This window comes from Channa argus, chromosome 9 (genome assembly GCF_033026475.1).
Source record: "Channa argus isolate prfri chromosome 9, Channa argus male v1.0, whole genome shotgun sequence".
Lineage (NCBI taxonomy): Eukaryota > Metazoa > Chordata > Actinopteri > Anabantiformes > Channidae > Channa > Channa argus.
Genome location: NC_090205.1, coordinates 13,289,153 through 13,305,000, shown reverse-complemented (window position 1 = coordinate 13,305,000; position 15,848 = coordinate 13,289,153). Strand labels below are relative to the sequence as shown.

The following is a 15,848-nucleotide window of genomic DNA, read 5'->3' as shown; positions in this document are numbered from 1 at the left end:
GGAGTTAAATGTGACAGTGGAGGAATCCGGTTCAATCCGACTGGGTTGTAGCATTCCTTCCCAGTCCTCCCGAGACTCTCGTTTTTCTGTGTCCTGGTATGTGGAGCGCTCAGAAGACGAGGATGATGAGGACCAGCCGGGTGAGGAAGGAAGAGAGCGGGAGTGCGTGTTCTCCATCGGCCATGATGCTGTTTTTGGAAATGGAAACTGCAGCCCCAGAGAGGAGGCGGGGCCAAATTCTCGCTTGCAGTTTGAGAGGATGACCTCTGATCAGTACAGCCTGACCATTCAAGGAGCCCGGCCATCAGACGCAGGCAGATACTATTGCCATGTTGAGGAGTGGCTACTCAATCCACGCAATGCATGGTACCGCCTGGCCACTAACAACTCTGGGTTCACTATTGTGAATGTAGTGCAACAAGGTGAGTCCTTAACTACCTAAATGGTTGTCTGAATGTAGAAAAAATGAAAAGTGTGACATGACAATACTTGGATCATTAATTTTCTTTCAATATTAAAGTGGAAATATAAGACCAGGTTCTACAGATAGCAGAATAGGATGTAATTAACTTTTGAATGGTTTACCTCACATCATATTCTTTCATATTGCTCAATCCTATTATGTTCTCTTTGTTAGAGTACATCCGTATATGTATATGTACATCCCTGCCTTGAATGATCTAGCTTCCCAGTCATAATATTTATTTTGAAGTTAAAAGCAGAGCCAGAGATGGCTTCCTAACTTAACACTAACATTAAAGCAAAAGCAGTTCTGTCGAAAGCAGTGTTGGATCTATACAATTCACACTGATTAATTTGCGATCTGCAAAGGGCATTCATACCTGTAAGAAGTGTGTTTAATCAAAAAGTCAGTATCATTCCTTCGTTATCAGTTTTATATCAACCATTGTCCTCAGGAGCAATTTTAGTTTTTCTCTGGAAAAAAAATTTTGTCTATCTTTTCACAGCATCCACCCTCCAATCAGTGGTGTGCTCCAACAACTCCCTCTTCTATTTTGTCTTCTTCTACCCCTTCCCCATCTTCGGCATCCTGCTCATCGCTGTGCTCTTAGTGCGCTTCAAGAGCCGCAACAACAACAAGAGCCAAGAAGGCAAGAACGGCGCCCCCCTCCTGTGGATTAAAGAACCTCACCTCAGTTACTCTCCCACCTGTTTAGACCCGCCTGCTCTCAGCCTGCACCCTGGCTCCGTTGATTAAGATGGGGGGGGGGTCCTCCCATCCTGTTCACACAGGTCTCATATCTAGCCAACACAATGCCAGGGAGCAGATGTGGACTCCACTTTCAGACTTTACCGTTGTTCACTGCTGTGTTGAATTAGTCAATCAGTTGATCAGTTTAAAATTTCCTACCCTGGTGGCTGCCTGTTTTATTTTAACAACTATGTGTGTTTGGGTGTGTGTGGATTAGAGTGGGTCTGCCACGTTAGCACGATTAAGTGTGCAGGAATTAACTGAAGGGCAAGAGAGTATTGTGAACTTTTCTTTTTTGTTTTCTGTGAAACTGAATCTCATAGCTGCATTTTTGATTTTTATTACTCTGAATATTTGTCTATTTTTCAAAGAGAGAAAAAACTACACACAGGAGATCACTAGCCAATTGAGGAAGAACATTTAATAGAAGGAACTCTATAATCGACTCCGGCACTGAGCGGATGCCAGAAAAAAGTCTCTGCACTGATCCAAGAGCGGCCACAGCCTGGCCCACCATGTTGGTTGCCATAGTGATGCTCTGTGGCCACTGACTCCATAGCCGATGACTTGGTTTCTAGCCTGTATAGAGACAAAGACAAGGACACACAAGTCAGTGTCCTAATGAGGATGTGTGTATGTGTGTTGGCCCACCTGCTTCCACAATGAATTTGCCTTGGCGGAAAGAAACCAGTCCCGGTGCACCACTTAAACACTGCCAGACACTCTGGCCTTAGTGAGAGAGACTGCTTCGCTCTTCTCTTCTATCATCCTGTTCTCCTAAAAGAAATGGAAAAAGTAAAAGGGGGAGGGCGGTTGGAAATGAGAGAGAATAAATGAACAGCTCTCTCCTGCTGAGGTTATACGTACTTTGACACAAGGGATATTTTTCAGTGCCAAGTCCTCCTTGTTTCCACATTGTCCTGTGCAGCCAATGTTTGAAGTTTGGAGAGAAAGGAGGAAAGCTGATTGCTTCTGAGGCAGCCTGGGGAAAAAAAGTCTGCTCACCTAAACCTACCGGGTTTATGAGCCTCATGGGCAAATGGACAACTTTTACACAGATATTAAATCAGTTGAATTGTCCTTAAATTGCACATTGGGAGTCACTGACTGAAAATTAAATTCCTTCACATTTATTTAAGTTGCCCTGTATAAACACTCCATTCTGTCTTTTAAAAGATATCAGAAGCTCAAAAATACATATTTGTTCAGAGCCACACTGAAGATTGCAGTTGTGTAGGTGTTTGGAAAACACTCTAAAATTGTAATGTGCACATTACAAGAAAACAAATCGATGGGTGTGGGCACGTTTGACTTTTGTGTTTATTTTAAAGATTTTTCTATTTATTGTTTTATACTACTTTGCATAGCTTTGTAAGATTTCCTTTTGCTTTGAAATTCTCTAAAACTGTGCTGCTTGTGTTGCCAGGCAACTCCACCAAGCAGATTACGTCAATAGCTTGTGTGTTGGCAATGTGGTAGAAGTACAAATGCTAGACTTGTCATGCGTCTGTAGCATTTCATACCAGATTGTCAAGTTTGGTCAGTTCCAAAACACTGTATATGTATACTTACTATACTGAAATTTACTGTGGCTTTACATGTACAATAGTTGAACAGACAAGTCACAAAAATGGATTCACTTAATGCTTTTTGCTTGAGTCATGTTTATTTAGTGAAATGTAATGTTACATCTACAGTAGGTAGGATGTTTAAGCAAAGATGACTGAAACTGAACTGTTACAAAGTCTTCTTATTGTGGATTCTAGCTAAAAGCGTCCTCCTCCAGCTCCCCTGACGCAAGGCACAAGGGTTGAAAATCTGTGTCACCTTCCCTGGAATGAAACAGCCGGGAGAGGTGTGAAATCCTCTACCCAACCTGGGTCTAACCCTTTCACTGCCAGACTGGAAATGAAAACTAGACATTGTTGTCCCAATTGTGTCAACATGTATATTGCATGACAATATTCCAGGAGGGATCTTGATGTTTTGTACACTTGAAACTCTTTGAGCCAAGAGTCAACACAGAGCCCGGCCCCTCGTCATTTACAGTGTTTGACTGCCAGTGATGCCCTTTGAACCTGTGAAGTAATCTGTTTCAAGAATGGGTGTTGTGGAGATTGTGTTTGATATTATTGCTCATATTTGTCTTTTTAATGCTTTTATGCTGCGCTTCATTAAACTAAATTATGTCAAAGCGTACATACAGTAGCTGATACTAACCCATGCCACTAAGTCCTGAGATTTCAATTTCCTTTACCAGTTTTCAAGTTACCAGCCCATTTCAAGTAGAATACACAGTTCAAGGTGGAGAGGAGCTGTTGATTTTCTTTAATCAACGGCAAAGGTGAACAGCATCAGGAGAGGCAAAGCAGCCAAGTGTTTGGGGCCCCCCCAGCAGAAATTTGGGAAAAGGGGCACATTTATATAGGAAAAACTATAAACCTCCCAGAAAAAGGCTCTACACGGCTCACTGCCACTGGCACCAAAAAGTGGGGCTCCTTCTTTTAGCTACCATATAACAGCTGGATATCATCATTAGCCCCAGGTAAAGAAGCCTCAATGCCCCTACTGATCAGTGGTTTGCCCAGTGGTGAGCCACTGATCAGGGGAGTTAGAAATATGGTGCATGGGCAGGGCTTTTGGCTATAACTAAACTTATCTGTGTCTTCAAAGAGGGCCCATTGATTTGCTGCCCATTTGCTCATTATTAACCCCATTCACAAGTGTTCTAAAAAACAGAGCGGTGTGGATAAATGAGCCTTAAGAAAAGACTTCTGTTAACATGCCCACTCTGTACACAGTATGCTTGTACTTCTATATACTTAACGTTGCAAGCTCCCAAGTAGTTAACGAGGCAACATTGAGACTGTTGTAGTCTTTGTCAGGTACACACTCCTGTGGCCCACCTACAATTGGAATACGATATAAAAGGTCCTATAAGCAAACACTGTTCAAGATAAATGTTGAATGCCACATTTTTGACATATACACTTATAAGGATGTGTACAATATAATGTGATTGTGCATGAGAAAAATACATTTTTAATAGCTTCAATTTTTTGATCTCCTCATTGTCCTCCTAATTTCTGTGTGTCTAGTCTTTGCCTAACAAAGACCTTATTGGTCCAAATGTTGCCTTATGACGAATACGTTATTTAGTGTTTTAACTACCTCTGTTTTGAGACATAAAACATCTTTAGCCTCCTGTTGCTAGTTGATATCACAACAGCAGGAAATATATTCCGTATGTTTTCAGGCCCCAGTATCACGCAAGATAATTACCAGAGCTGTTGGAAAGGTCTTACATGATTTGACAGTAATGGGTGCATATGCCATTGATTTGTATTTATATTGGCAGTAAATAGTAGGAATATGATTTCAGCTTTTTATAGTCAGGACCTTGTTTGTTTGTTGAATAATTGGTTATTATAAATCTTGAGCTCACCCAGATATGCAGAGATGCCACTGAACAACAGCTTCAGCTTCAGTGTGTAAATCACTTAATTCTTTCATCTTTCTACACTTGAGCCAGAATGTGGAGGGCATGGTTGTGGTGTGTGATGTCACAGCATGGCCACCATCTTGGAAAATGTACAGTCAAACTATCATTTTGTTTTATTTCTTTAAAATAATGAATTAATTTTATTGTAGTAATATTAGCATCCATAGCTGCCTCCTAAGATTTTTTCCAGATGTTCTGACAGTCATTTAGCTGCGTTTTGAGGGCTGCATGTATTGGCTTGTGCTGGCTTCCAATTTAGGTGTAAAATAGTTTGTGGTGATGTTTTCAGTTCAGCCAGTGATACCTTATTTTAAGTGATGTATTTTTATATGACCATGTTTTTTTTCTTTTGATATTCTTTCAAATAGCTGCCATCGTGACCATTAAAAAAGGCACTTTGCTATTGTCAGTTTATTGCAATAAAATACATTCAGTACATCTTCCTTTTTTCCTTGCAACCATATAAACTTTTAAGGTTTTGGACATTATTTACATAAATTGTGTTGTTTGAGATTTCTGACAACTGTGTACTAAAATACTACCATCTCTTCACAGCCATCTAGTTCAGCTGCTTAGTAGGTTGGTGTGGAGTTTAGATGGTATATCGACCTCTGAGCCCCTCAAAAATGCGACTGTTTATTTTCTCTGCATGTTCAGTTCAGTTTCTCTGTACATGTGTCTTTTTGAGAGAAAGGCAGACAAGGATTGGGTCAGCATGTCAAAGGATAAACGATGCTTACAGGGCCTCCTCAAAGCTTAACCAGGCTCTTTTTTTTTTTAAACAGCCTCAGCAAATCACATCTCACCATTCATAACTCATCCATTGTAGATGGGCTTGCTCATTCCCTACAACATATTCACATTCCGCCTAAGCAGTAAACTGCAGTTGTCGCCAGTCCATGCTATTCATAAACTTCTCTCTGACTACTCCTCCCGTGAATTCATAAAAACGCACTGATGCAAACATATCCAATGAAGCTGAGAATGAATTCTGGAACCCTTTCCTTAAATCACAGAGCTGACACATGGCATTTACTGCAAGAAAAGTCATAGTATGGTGTTTGCTTGTGGAGTTATTGGTTCATATTCTCAGTTTTTGTGATGCATGGCAAATGAAAAGTTTTTGGTTGACTCTGGACAAAACAATCTGTCTTAAATTAAGTAAAAGGCTCGACGCTCAAAGATCAATTGGTGCTGCTAGCATTGATAGCATGAACACTGATACCGCAGATCTTATTGTCAGCCAGCTCCATCACCACTTCACAGGACGCAAAAACACCAAATCCTACCCCCCCTCTGAGCACTATCTCTCTGTCCCACTTTTTCCCTGATATTTTTTTTTTTTTTTCTGCCTCAATTTTCTCAAGTGCAGGCCCTATGAGCAAAAATCTGTTTTGCATAAAAGTAAGAAACACTCACAAATCCATCGTCCTCGCTGAGGGTGCAGACACCAGAGGGCACACATGGGCAGACAGTGCTTAACGATGCTGAAGCGGCAGGGCAGCCAGTCAGGCAAATAGATTATGATTTATAACTGGTGAGAGAGGCAACGCTGAAGAGAATGCTAAGACAGGACATGCATTTTCCTGCTTCTACTTTGGTGAGCTTGGAGGGGCTGTAACAAAAACAAAGAAATCTATGAAGTTTGGTACACAGAAACAGCACCCAAGTGTGAAGTGCAAACATTGCCTGCTTGTGCACAAAAATATGGCATCTAAACATTTAGCATAGACTATATCCTCTTGACACCCAGAAAAAAATGTTTACATTAGCATTTTTTTTTAAATATATAATGTCCTTTGCAGTGGACAACGGGACTTCCTGTGAACTGAAAAACTGTCTTTCATCAATCACCTTTTCTACCATTTTGCAGAGAGGAACAGGGATTTTTATTTATTTTTTGATAAAACAAAGCATAAACTGTTTACAATTTAAAAGCTAGCTTGTAACAGTTGTAGATTTTTCTTTGCCCTCCTCTTTTCAGGTGTATAAACATCATCAAATGTGGAAAAAACATTGAAAACACTAACACTAAATTTGGACTGAGCTTTTCATGGTTTTGGCATTTCGCAATTCTCACGCCGCAAGTCTTTTCAGGTCATGAATGATGCTCCAAGAAGCAGTTTTTTCTTTGACACACAGATACATGTGACATTTGACACATTCCACAAAGGTTTTGCCACTACAACCTGCATTTCTGCATCTCAATGTATTTGTTGCATCAACCATCTTTGGCAAATGAGCTGAGCCATATTCAGTATGCAGAACACCTCTTAGCCAGCCTAGTAGTCAGAATAAACACAAACTAGTTCAGACCCAAAAGCAGCTGAAGATAAACAGAAAAACTCCCCCAGAATTATGCAACAATACATGGTGCTTAATTTCTAATCCTTACATGTTACTCCTAACCCAAAATAGACTACATTGGATTTTATTTTCTTCATGACTTCCATTCTTATCATCCTTATCCTCTATTTCATTGCTGTCTTCCTAGTCATCTTCTGAGAGCTCCAGATCTGACCCTCCATCAACAATCCTTAACAAGTTCCTCTCTGCTTCCGCCAATCACCTAAAGTAGATTTAGTAAGACCCCATATCCACCACGGAGGACATTAGGAAAAAGTGATATTTACCTTTAAAAGCTAAACATCTGGATAAATCTGATAACTTACTTTTCTTGTGCCCATGAAACACAGTGGTCAGTAGAGCAGCCATTATAGAAAGACAGATCTTCTGTTTCATTGGATAAACTCTACCTTGTCAGATATCACTGGGAAGCCCAGGATGTCCTCTTTACAGCACAACAGGTTTCAGATTCGTGGCAGATTGGTGTCTTTTTTAAATAAAGATTTGAAACTGCTGTCCCCTACAGAGGACAGAAATGCATTGCTGGGTCTCAAGAGAGGACATAAGTGAGGCAGAACCTAACAGCTTGTTGAGTGACTGGTTTGTTGAGACTTGTGCACAGCGTGTTGAACTCACCTTCTTGTGGTATGTGTCATCAGTGTGAGTCAATGACAGGAAAAACAGATCTTGTAAATCCACAAACTGTAATACTCACGTTTCAAGTAGTGCATTGGTTTCCCCCTTTGTGGTTCAAATACAGGAGTAAAGTGAGCAATAAAATGAGAGGAGAACAGATGAACCACCTGTACTGCAGAAAATGAGACTGGATAATCTCTACGAAGGTTTTGCTTTCTGTAAATACAGCTAAAATAAAAAAATGTTGTATTAAGGGGCTGTAAGTTAGAGTTGTTTATTGGAAAACATGTCGAGCGTTTGCTGATGATTATCATTAAAACATCAGGCATATCGCATGCAGCTAAAAATACACAAGGCACCTACTGGCATCAAAACAACAAAAATACTGAGGGTCCCACATCATTTATTATGAATTTACAAATTTACAGACACACACACCGGAATATTCTCTTTTCATCCATAATTGATAGACCCTTAAATATGTGTGCACTTCCACTGGCTCCGTCTAACATGGAGGAAACTGATTATAAGGTTGCTACTAAGCCAGCATTCCCCTGGGACCTCTGTGTTTAGTTTCTCTAGTCTCTGGGGCCTTTGGAAGCCTGGAGATTCAGATATAGATGCTAATTAACTGTTCCAGGCATTCGTTGTTTTATTTGTTTTGTTGAGAATTTAAATGAACATTTAATCGTGATCGGTGTTTTGGCCACGCAAGATCCATTATTCCCCATTTCTCTTGACCTGTCAATTTAAACTAGTAAAACTGGTCAAAGTATATTGCATTTTTATACCTGACTAGTCTAAAGCCAATCAAATGGCTTTATGAGGCTGTATAAACACCGGTATGCTCATATGCTCACAATGACAATGTTATTACATTAATGTTTAGCAGTTATGGTCTTCAAGTCACAGTACAGCTGAGGTTGATGGAAACACAGTTTAGTTTATGAGCGCCTGTTCACCTGTTGTTCAAAGTATAGTATAACTAGTTAAAAGTTGATATTTTATGCCCAACCATCCTGTAGTTTTCTAGATTTTTTCATTTAAAACCACAAATATCAACCACATGGTGCCACCTGAGAAAAGGTCCCGCTAAAGTGGTGGACCAGGCAGCCAACACACAACCACTGCCACGATTAGAGCCATGCTGCTAACACGGCTTTGATCTAACAAGATGGAGAACTGAGTTTCATTTCATTGAAAATCCATTCCAGACCAACCAGTCAGAGTTGTAGCTAGAGTATATGGAAAGAGATCCATACAAGTAAATTAACCATTACAATGCGTAAGGAAAGATGAGCTGAAAACATCACCAGCACAGCACTATGACTTCAGGCACTTTACACAGCAGCACAGTAAACGGAAACTTATATGCCACAGCTGTTTCAGCCCACTTCTGTGAATCATTTATCCATCTCAGGTACAGTATACACCATACAGGAGCCCAGCATGCTGGAGGGCACGGCAAAGACACACAGTATTTTGTAACATTATTTTAAGTGTTTTTTAAATTGTTAATAAGGCTATACACTCTCAATCAGGCAAGGCTTTATGCATAAGTAAAGGTGCATAACAACAGCAAGCTAATCAGTGATGTGTATCATGCTCTTCTGTGGGATGCCAAGTAATTATGAATGAGCAGTATCATGCAAAGAGAGTTCACTAATGTACCTTCAGTGCTGACAGCAAGGAGAGAAGCAGAAAAGATATAATTCTACTGTATAATGATCCTTGAGAGAGGGGAGGGTGAGTCATGGAGCAAAGCGAATGCAGCATGGAGCAAAATAAATGGCAGAACAAAGTGTAAGAAAAATTTTTTACAGAAAGACGGGAAAAGAAAAAAACATGCTTTCCTGCGATGCACAGCTACTTCAAACACTGTCTTTGGATGAGCTCACTGAGTATTTGACAACAGAAAATAAAAGGGTTCCTTATCCGGTAACTTATCTCCTGTAAACACATGTGCTTATGGTTATTGTTACCATAATGCTTATTTAGACACGTGTACACAAACTAGGCATTGCCATTGCTTTTAGTGGTGTGTGTGTTGTGGTAGCCCCTGCTGCCTATCAAGACAGCCTTTGGAGGCACCTGCTGTTTGGTGATCAGACCTCCTTTACTGTATGGTTGTACACCCTGTGGTACTCTGTGGAAATCTAATCTGCACACACCTCTACCAGGGACTGTCGTTTCCTCACGTCTGAAGATGGAAAGCTCAAAGTGATGGCTGTCTGGCAAATTTTTGGTGTGAAATCTTTGCTGGACTTTCAATATCTGCTCTGTTTCATTCTACATCTCCCCGTGTATATATGTGTGTGTGTGTGTGTGTGTGTGTCTTTTGCAAACGCTCATTAACATGCTGTAAAAGATACAGGGAATAAAAAAAAAGGACAAGCAGTGACGGATCTCTGACCATTCCACTGTGTCCTTGCCAACTCCCGTCTATGACTTCTTTCAACGACAAATGACAGATCCTTCAGAGGTGGTTGTTATGGCACCAGATATGATACATCTCTCTTGAGTGACTATATTGTATGAGTAATGTCCCAGAATGCAAGGTATTTGTGTTTGTGTACATGTCAGTATATAACAATTCTCCATGCATTAATTCTGAGTGAGAGCAGCATTTGTAATTTCATAATAAATCAACCAATTGTGTGTAAACAGCGCAAGATAATCGGGAGAGAGAAGCAACTGTCAATTAGCTGATAATGAGACTGTGACATGGCTTAAGTAGTGTGGAGCATGTGTAGGTGCAGACTAGTCCTCCACTGAATTGTGTCCCTGTCTTTGGGAGGCAGCAGAGACAGTGGCAGACAAAATGCCTGTCACCATCTATTAGCACAAGAGTCGGTCACAGGAGATTTTCAAATGATGTACAAATGCATGTGTCATACATAAACTCTCTCAACTCACATGCATACCATAGTATATAAATGTGTACAGTGACGCACAGGGCAAATATGTCATTATCAGCTTTGATATAAGCACAAAATAAAAACAGATTTTAGCCATCAATATTTCAGTCTGTCAATTGCCTCCCAGCCATGTGCTGCATTATTGAGTGCGAGCTGCTTTCAGTTTGAAATATGTTGTCAGTTATTCTTATTGACAGGAGGGATTCTTTCATCAGACAAAAAGAGGAGAGATGCTGTAGTCGTGTCTTTAGTCTTTCTGGGTGTCCTCAGGAAGAGGGATTCACGTCCCAGGGTGGCTCAATAAATGCAATATTACATATTGATTCCCGAAAATGCATTTTGCTCACAGAATTACATTTCCCCCGGTTCCAACTGGCCAGGAGTACAGGGACACTACTGCATGATTCAGTTTCTAACGATGGGTTGAACCGGGTTGGTAAAGGTTTCCAAGAAAGGGTAGAGTAGTTGTTCTCTAATCCGAGGGCTGTTGGTTTGATTCCTGTCACACATTGAAGTGTCCTTGGCCAAAGCACTGAGGGTCCACTGTAAGACTCTTTCAGCAGCCAATCCTCTGCTGCATTGTCAGTAGAGCTGTTCACACTACGAAGAGTGGATGCATAATAGATTACAGCACTTCGTTTCTAAAATATAGAGCTGTTTAAGATGTTTGTTCATGCTTCCAAATTAATAATATATGTGTACAATTTCATTAGATGGTGTCCTACTGACTTGGAACTCCTAGTCAACATTTTTTTTTTTTTTTTTTTTTAACATTTAGTGTATGAAAAGAATTTAGTTCACAAGTCTACAAGAGACATTGTATATGTTTTGTCAAAAGGTGAAATAAGTTTTCGGCAACATTATGTAAAATAACTGTTACAAGTAAATGTACAACATTCAAAGTAGAAGTACAGTATAATTGACGTTTTCCTTAAAATAAAATTGCGGAAATATGCATATATAGTTAATTTTGTAGCCATTACTTAAATACACATTTACTGTTGAATAATTTAGTTTACAACAGTGCATGGCACTTTAAAGGATAATGTTTTCTGTAAAGTAAGTGGTAACTATAGCTGCCAAAAAAATTCAGTGAAGTACAATGTACCATATAATTTATCACGATGATGTGGACCTCAAGTGACGTAAGATTCGAGTACTTAAAAGTCAAATGCTGAGTGAATTCACTTCTTTAGTCTACTACATGCAGATTTTCATGCATTTCTTAAATCTTACGCTTATCTCTTGAAATTCAATAATATTAATGCCGGAAATTGTGCAGGTACATAACTGAGCAGTTTCTAACCGCTGTGTCCCAAACAAAAATCCTTACATTGGAGTATGTTGTCAGTTAAAACTCAAAAGTAGGTCACTTTAAGGCTGTAATCCCAGAATGCTGATTTATGAATTGGCATTGTCTCCTTAAAGTTCTTTAATAATTTTAATAGTTCTGCATTTCCCCACCAAATGGTGTAGTATGAACCAGAGTTAAGGTCAAACTGCAAAGAATATATACACATCATCTTGAACTTTTTAATACCCAATCCCCATTGTCAAGAAATTTTGTAGTGTGCAATATATTTGCTCAGTAGAGGAGGAAGATTGTAAAGTATCAACAAAACAGATGTACCAAATGTTATTTTAGAAGTGAAGAATTACTTGCAAAGTGAAGATGTGCTAAACAAAGTGCTTCTTGGACCATTTTATTTCCATAAGTGATTTATACTTACAGTTTAAGTCAAACTATATTCAGGAATGTCTACAGATGTGAAATCAATGTAACCTCAGCTCCAGTCGCAAAAACAATGAGACTCAATTTGACTTAACTGCTCACAGCACGGAGGAGACTGTGGTAAGACGAGGATAAAGTTCAAACAGTTCTGTAGAGGCACATTTCAGCTTCACTCACATCAAAGTTATTTAGTTTTTGCCATCAGCTCACAACTCCACACAAACCCCACGCTCCGACCAAGACCCCATTATTGAGTGACTTCCACTGGCTGCTGTGAGGTGTTATTTGGACGGCCAGGTAAGACTGTTGCCAAGGAGACCTCCACAAAGACCACAACTCAGCGGTCCAGCGAGCGTTTCTGGATTGCTTCAGCCACAACAGTGCGCAGGAGAGCGATGACAGAACGAGGGTCATCGCTGCCTATCACAGCACTGCCTGACACTATCATGTTGGCTCCTGCCTGTAGCAAATGGGAGCATATATACATAGTGTATGAGAAAGTCACAAAATCCAATAAGGGTTTTTAAGTGGCAAGTATTGCTTGTATTTCTTACCTCCGCACACTTGTGAATGGTGTCAGGGCCGACTCCTCCATCTACTTCAATGTCTAAGGAAGGGAACTGAATCCGCAGCCAGCTCACCTGGTCACATGCACAGAAAGAGAAGCTCAACACTAATTCTACATACTACAACTCTTTTTTTCACATTTGTAGTAGGAGTGCAAAAACAGACAAATGCTTTGACATGAGAAGGAAAGAAAGAAGGGAGCACTGAAACCATTTATGTGGCGTCTATTTGATGTCATTTTGTATCATTGTGGTCTAACAGAAACTTCAACTCATGTATAATGTGACTCTCACGTCTATGTTAACTGAAGTCACCTTGCATGTTGATGTTCTCTAGTAGTCTGTAATTAGTGTTTCATATTAAATGTCTGCTGTTCCCTTGAGAAACAAGTAAATAATCATCTTGTCTATATACAATTGTTGTTTAATCAATCATTTTCCATCTTTTTCCATTATTTGTGACAGAAGGAAACTCTGCTTAGTACATCATGCATGTGTGTTTGTCACAGAACACATCATTCCCTAACAAAATGGATGTGTGATATGGGCCTTGTCACTACTTTGTATTTGATGTTACGTTGACAAATTTTATGGTGTGATATAGTTTAGAGAAATGTTAATTGCCATAAATTTATTTCAACTGTGATTTCTCTAAATTTACCTCTCATTCACTGTAAGTTAACTACCAAAGCCTTGTTTGTGTTGTTGTGAACGTGTGTAAAGTTCCCGTGGTTTTCTTCCTCTACCTTGGGCATCATGTCCTCAATGAACTTCTGCCCCCCAAAGCCAGGTTCCACAGTCATGACCAGAGCCATATCAATCTGGTTTGCCCAGGGTGCTAGCTCCTCCACAGTAGTACCAGGCTTAATGGCCAAACCCACCTAAAACATTTCCACAGTGCTTATACAAATCATCAATAAATGAAAGTCCCTTATGTTTTAAACTAATATCATTTGGCACAATTATGAATGTGAACTTATAGTGTTATCTGAGACAAGCAAGAGCTTTTGTACATTCATCACTTAATTTATTGCACACACTACTATTTTCTCACCTTCATGCCACTCTCTTTTATCTCCTTGATGAGATTTCCAGGGTTGGTGGTGGCCTCCAAGTGGAACGTGTATTGGTTGGCTCCAGCTGCTGCCATAGGCTTCACCCATTGCTCAGGCCGAGACACCATCATGTGCATGTCTGCAACCGCGACACTGTTACAAAACTGCATTCACGACTCAGTTCAGGGACATAAGCTGTATGGTTTAGTCTGGCGTGTGTGGGGAGGAATTTCTCTCACCAAAGAAAGGGTCTTGGCCTAGTGACTTCCTTAGGGACTCAACCATGGGATGGCCAAATGTGATGTTGGGAACAAAATGCCTTTAAAAGGAAACAAAACCACACATTTAACTTGCCGCTGTAATGAAATTCTCTCATGTTGCACAACAGTTGCAAAGTAACATCCTGCACCAGCGTAGAGGAAGAAGAACATGTCTAAATAAGCAGCTAAGCATATGAAAGAAGTCTTTTCTCAAGGGTTTGACTTCCATAGTTTTGTGCTTCTGCACTGGCACAGCCAGGCCAGAAAAATCCTGTTAAATATATTTTGGCTCAACTTCTGGCAAGGCTAACTCAGCTAGCTTGTTGATGTTAGCCAAGTTTAGCTCTAACACAGTGAACTTACAATGGGCTTGCTAGTTAGCAAGGCAGCTAATCTAAATGACTAGTGATAAACTGACCCGTCCATAACGTCGAGGTGCAGGTAATCTGCCCCAGACTCCATCATCCGCACACACTCACTGCCCAGACAGGACAGGTCGCTGCTCAGGATTGACGGACCGATCCTCGCACTGTAAGACATGCTGCCACTACCGTTCCTGTCCGCATGCAGCCGAGCAGCTAATACCAAGTTAACCACAACAGCAAGCACAGCTTCCGCTTGTAACTTTCAAAATAACAGCATAGGTACCCACGGAAAAGTGCTAATATTTATACGTGCCAAGTCAGAAAACAATTAAAAATAGAATTGGATTTTTTTTAATGACAGTGGTAGTAGTGGTAATTGTAGAAGTAGTAAGAAGAAGGAGGCGGGAAAAAAAATCATACTTAACACAAGAATAATCGAGGAAAAATAATACACTATTAATTAAATCAAATATTTTTGTAGAAAATCAAATATTTTTGTGTATATATATATATATATATATATATATATATATATATATATATATATATATATATATATATATATATATATATATATATATATATATATATATATAAATAAATAAATAAAATGTCTCAACTTGTTTTATTTTAAGGTCGAACTTTTGTAGGCACTTCTGGTTTTACTTTAGGTGTCAGTAGGAAGTCGATTCTCTTTCCATGTTCTGGCCCCACGCAGTCCCTGCTTCTTGACACTAGGTGGTGCTCAGGTCATATGGGTCATCTCAGGTTTGCATGGGGGATTTTATGTAAATGGTTGTGCATGGTGCAAAAACCTTGTCGTCTGTTTTCTAAATATATCCTTTAAGCCCTTTAATTATCGGAAACATGTTATATTAAACTGCAATTGTTATTATGTTCATACATGTATAGCCCCAAACTTTCCTTTTCTTTCTTTGTTTCAGTAATATGGGACACACTTTTGTAATCAGGGTATTGTGTTTATTAGGACACATTATTAAGTAATGTGGGAGACATTTTACTAAATGGTGTAAAAGGCATAAACTTGCTAAACCATATGAATCATTTCCCAATTCACATTATCAACAGTCATCTCTTTTCTGTGTTCTCTCTCTATTTTCCCATTGATTTTATGTCTTAATGCCTCTCTGGCATTTCACAGACTTATTCTTGTCAGCCACCACCTGCCATCAGCTAAAATAGTCTGTCCCTTGGTATGTGAACAGATAGATAGTTTAATGCTATTAAAGAATAA

The 15,848-nt window shown here is 39.6% G+C and overlaps 2 protein-coding genes across 2 annotated transcripts in view; one reads left to right on the top strand and one right to left on the bottom strand.

Moving 5' to 3' along the window:
* Positions 1-5,153, top strand: part of igsf3 (immunoglobulin superfamily, member 3) — a 72,455-nt gene extending 67,302 nt beyond the window's left edge. Inside the window, exons 8-9 of the mRNA XM_067517195.1 lie at positions 1-422; positions 969-5,153. The exon at positions 1-422 is cut by the window's left edge and continues 25 nt beyond it. Coding sequence (XP_067373296.1) covers positions 1-422; positions 969-1,219 — 673 coding nt within the window. The 3' untranslated portion in view covers positions 1,220-5,153. The remainder of the gene's footprint in view (positions 423-968) is intronic.
* Positions 5,154-12,302: 7,149 nt separating this feature from the next.
* rpe (ribulose-5-phosphate-3-epimerase) lies at positions 12,303-14,824 on the bottom strand. Its single transcript, XM_067517210.1, has 6 exons — positions 14,647-14,824; positions 14,208-14,287; positions 13,968-14,107; positions 13,660-13,794; positions 12,902-12,988; positions 12,303-12,807 (listed from the first exon to the last, which is right to left on the bottom strand). The coding sequence occupies exons 1-6, from the start codon at positions 14,766-14,768 to the stop codon at positions 12,685-12,687; spliced, it is 687 nt and encodes a 228-aa protein (XP_067373311.1). The 5' UTR covers positions 14,769-14,824; the 3' UTR covers positions 12,303-12,684.
* Positions 14,825-15,848: the final 1,024 nt, after the last annotated feature.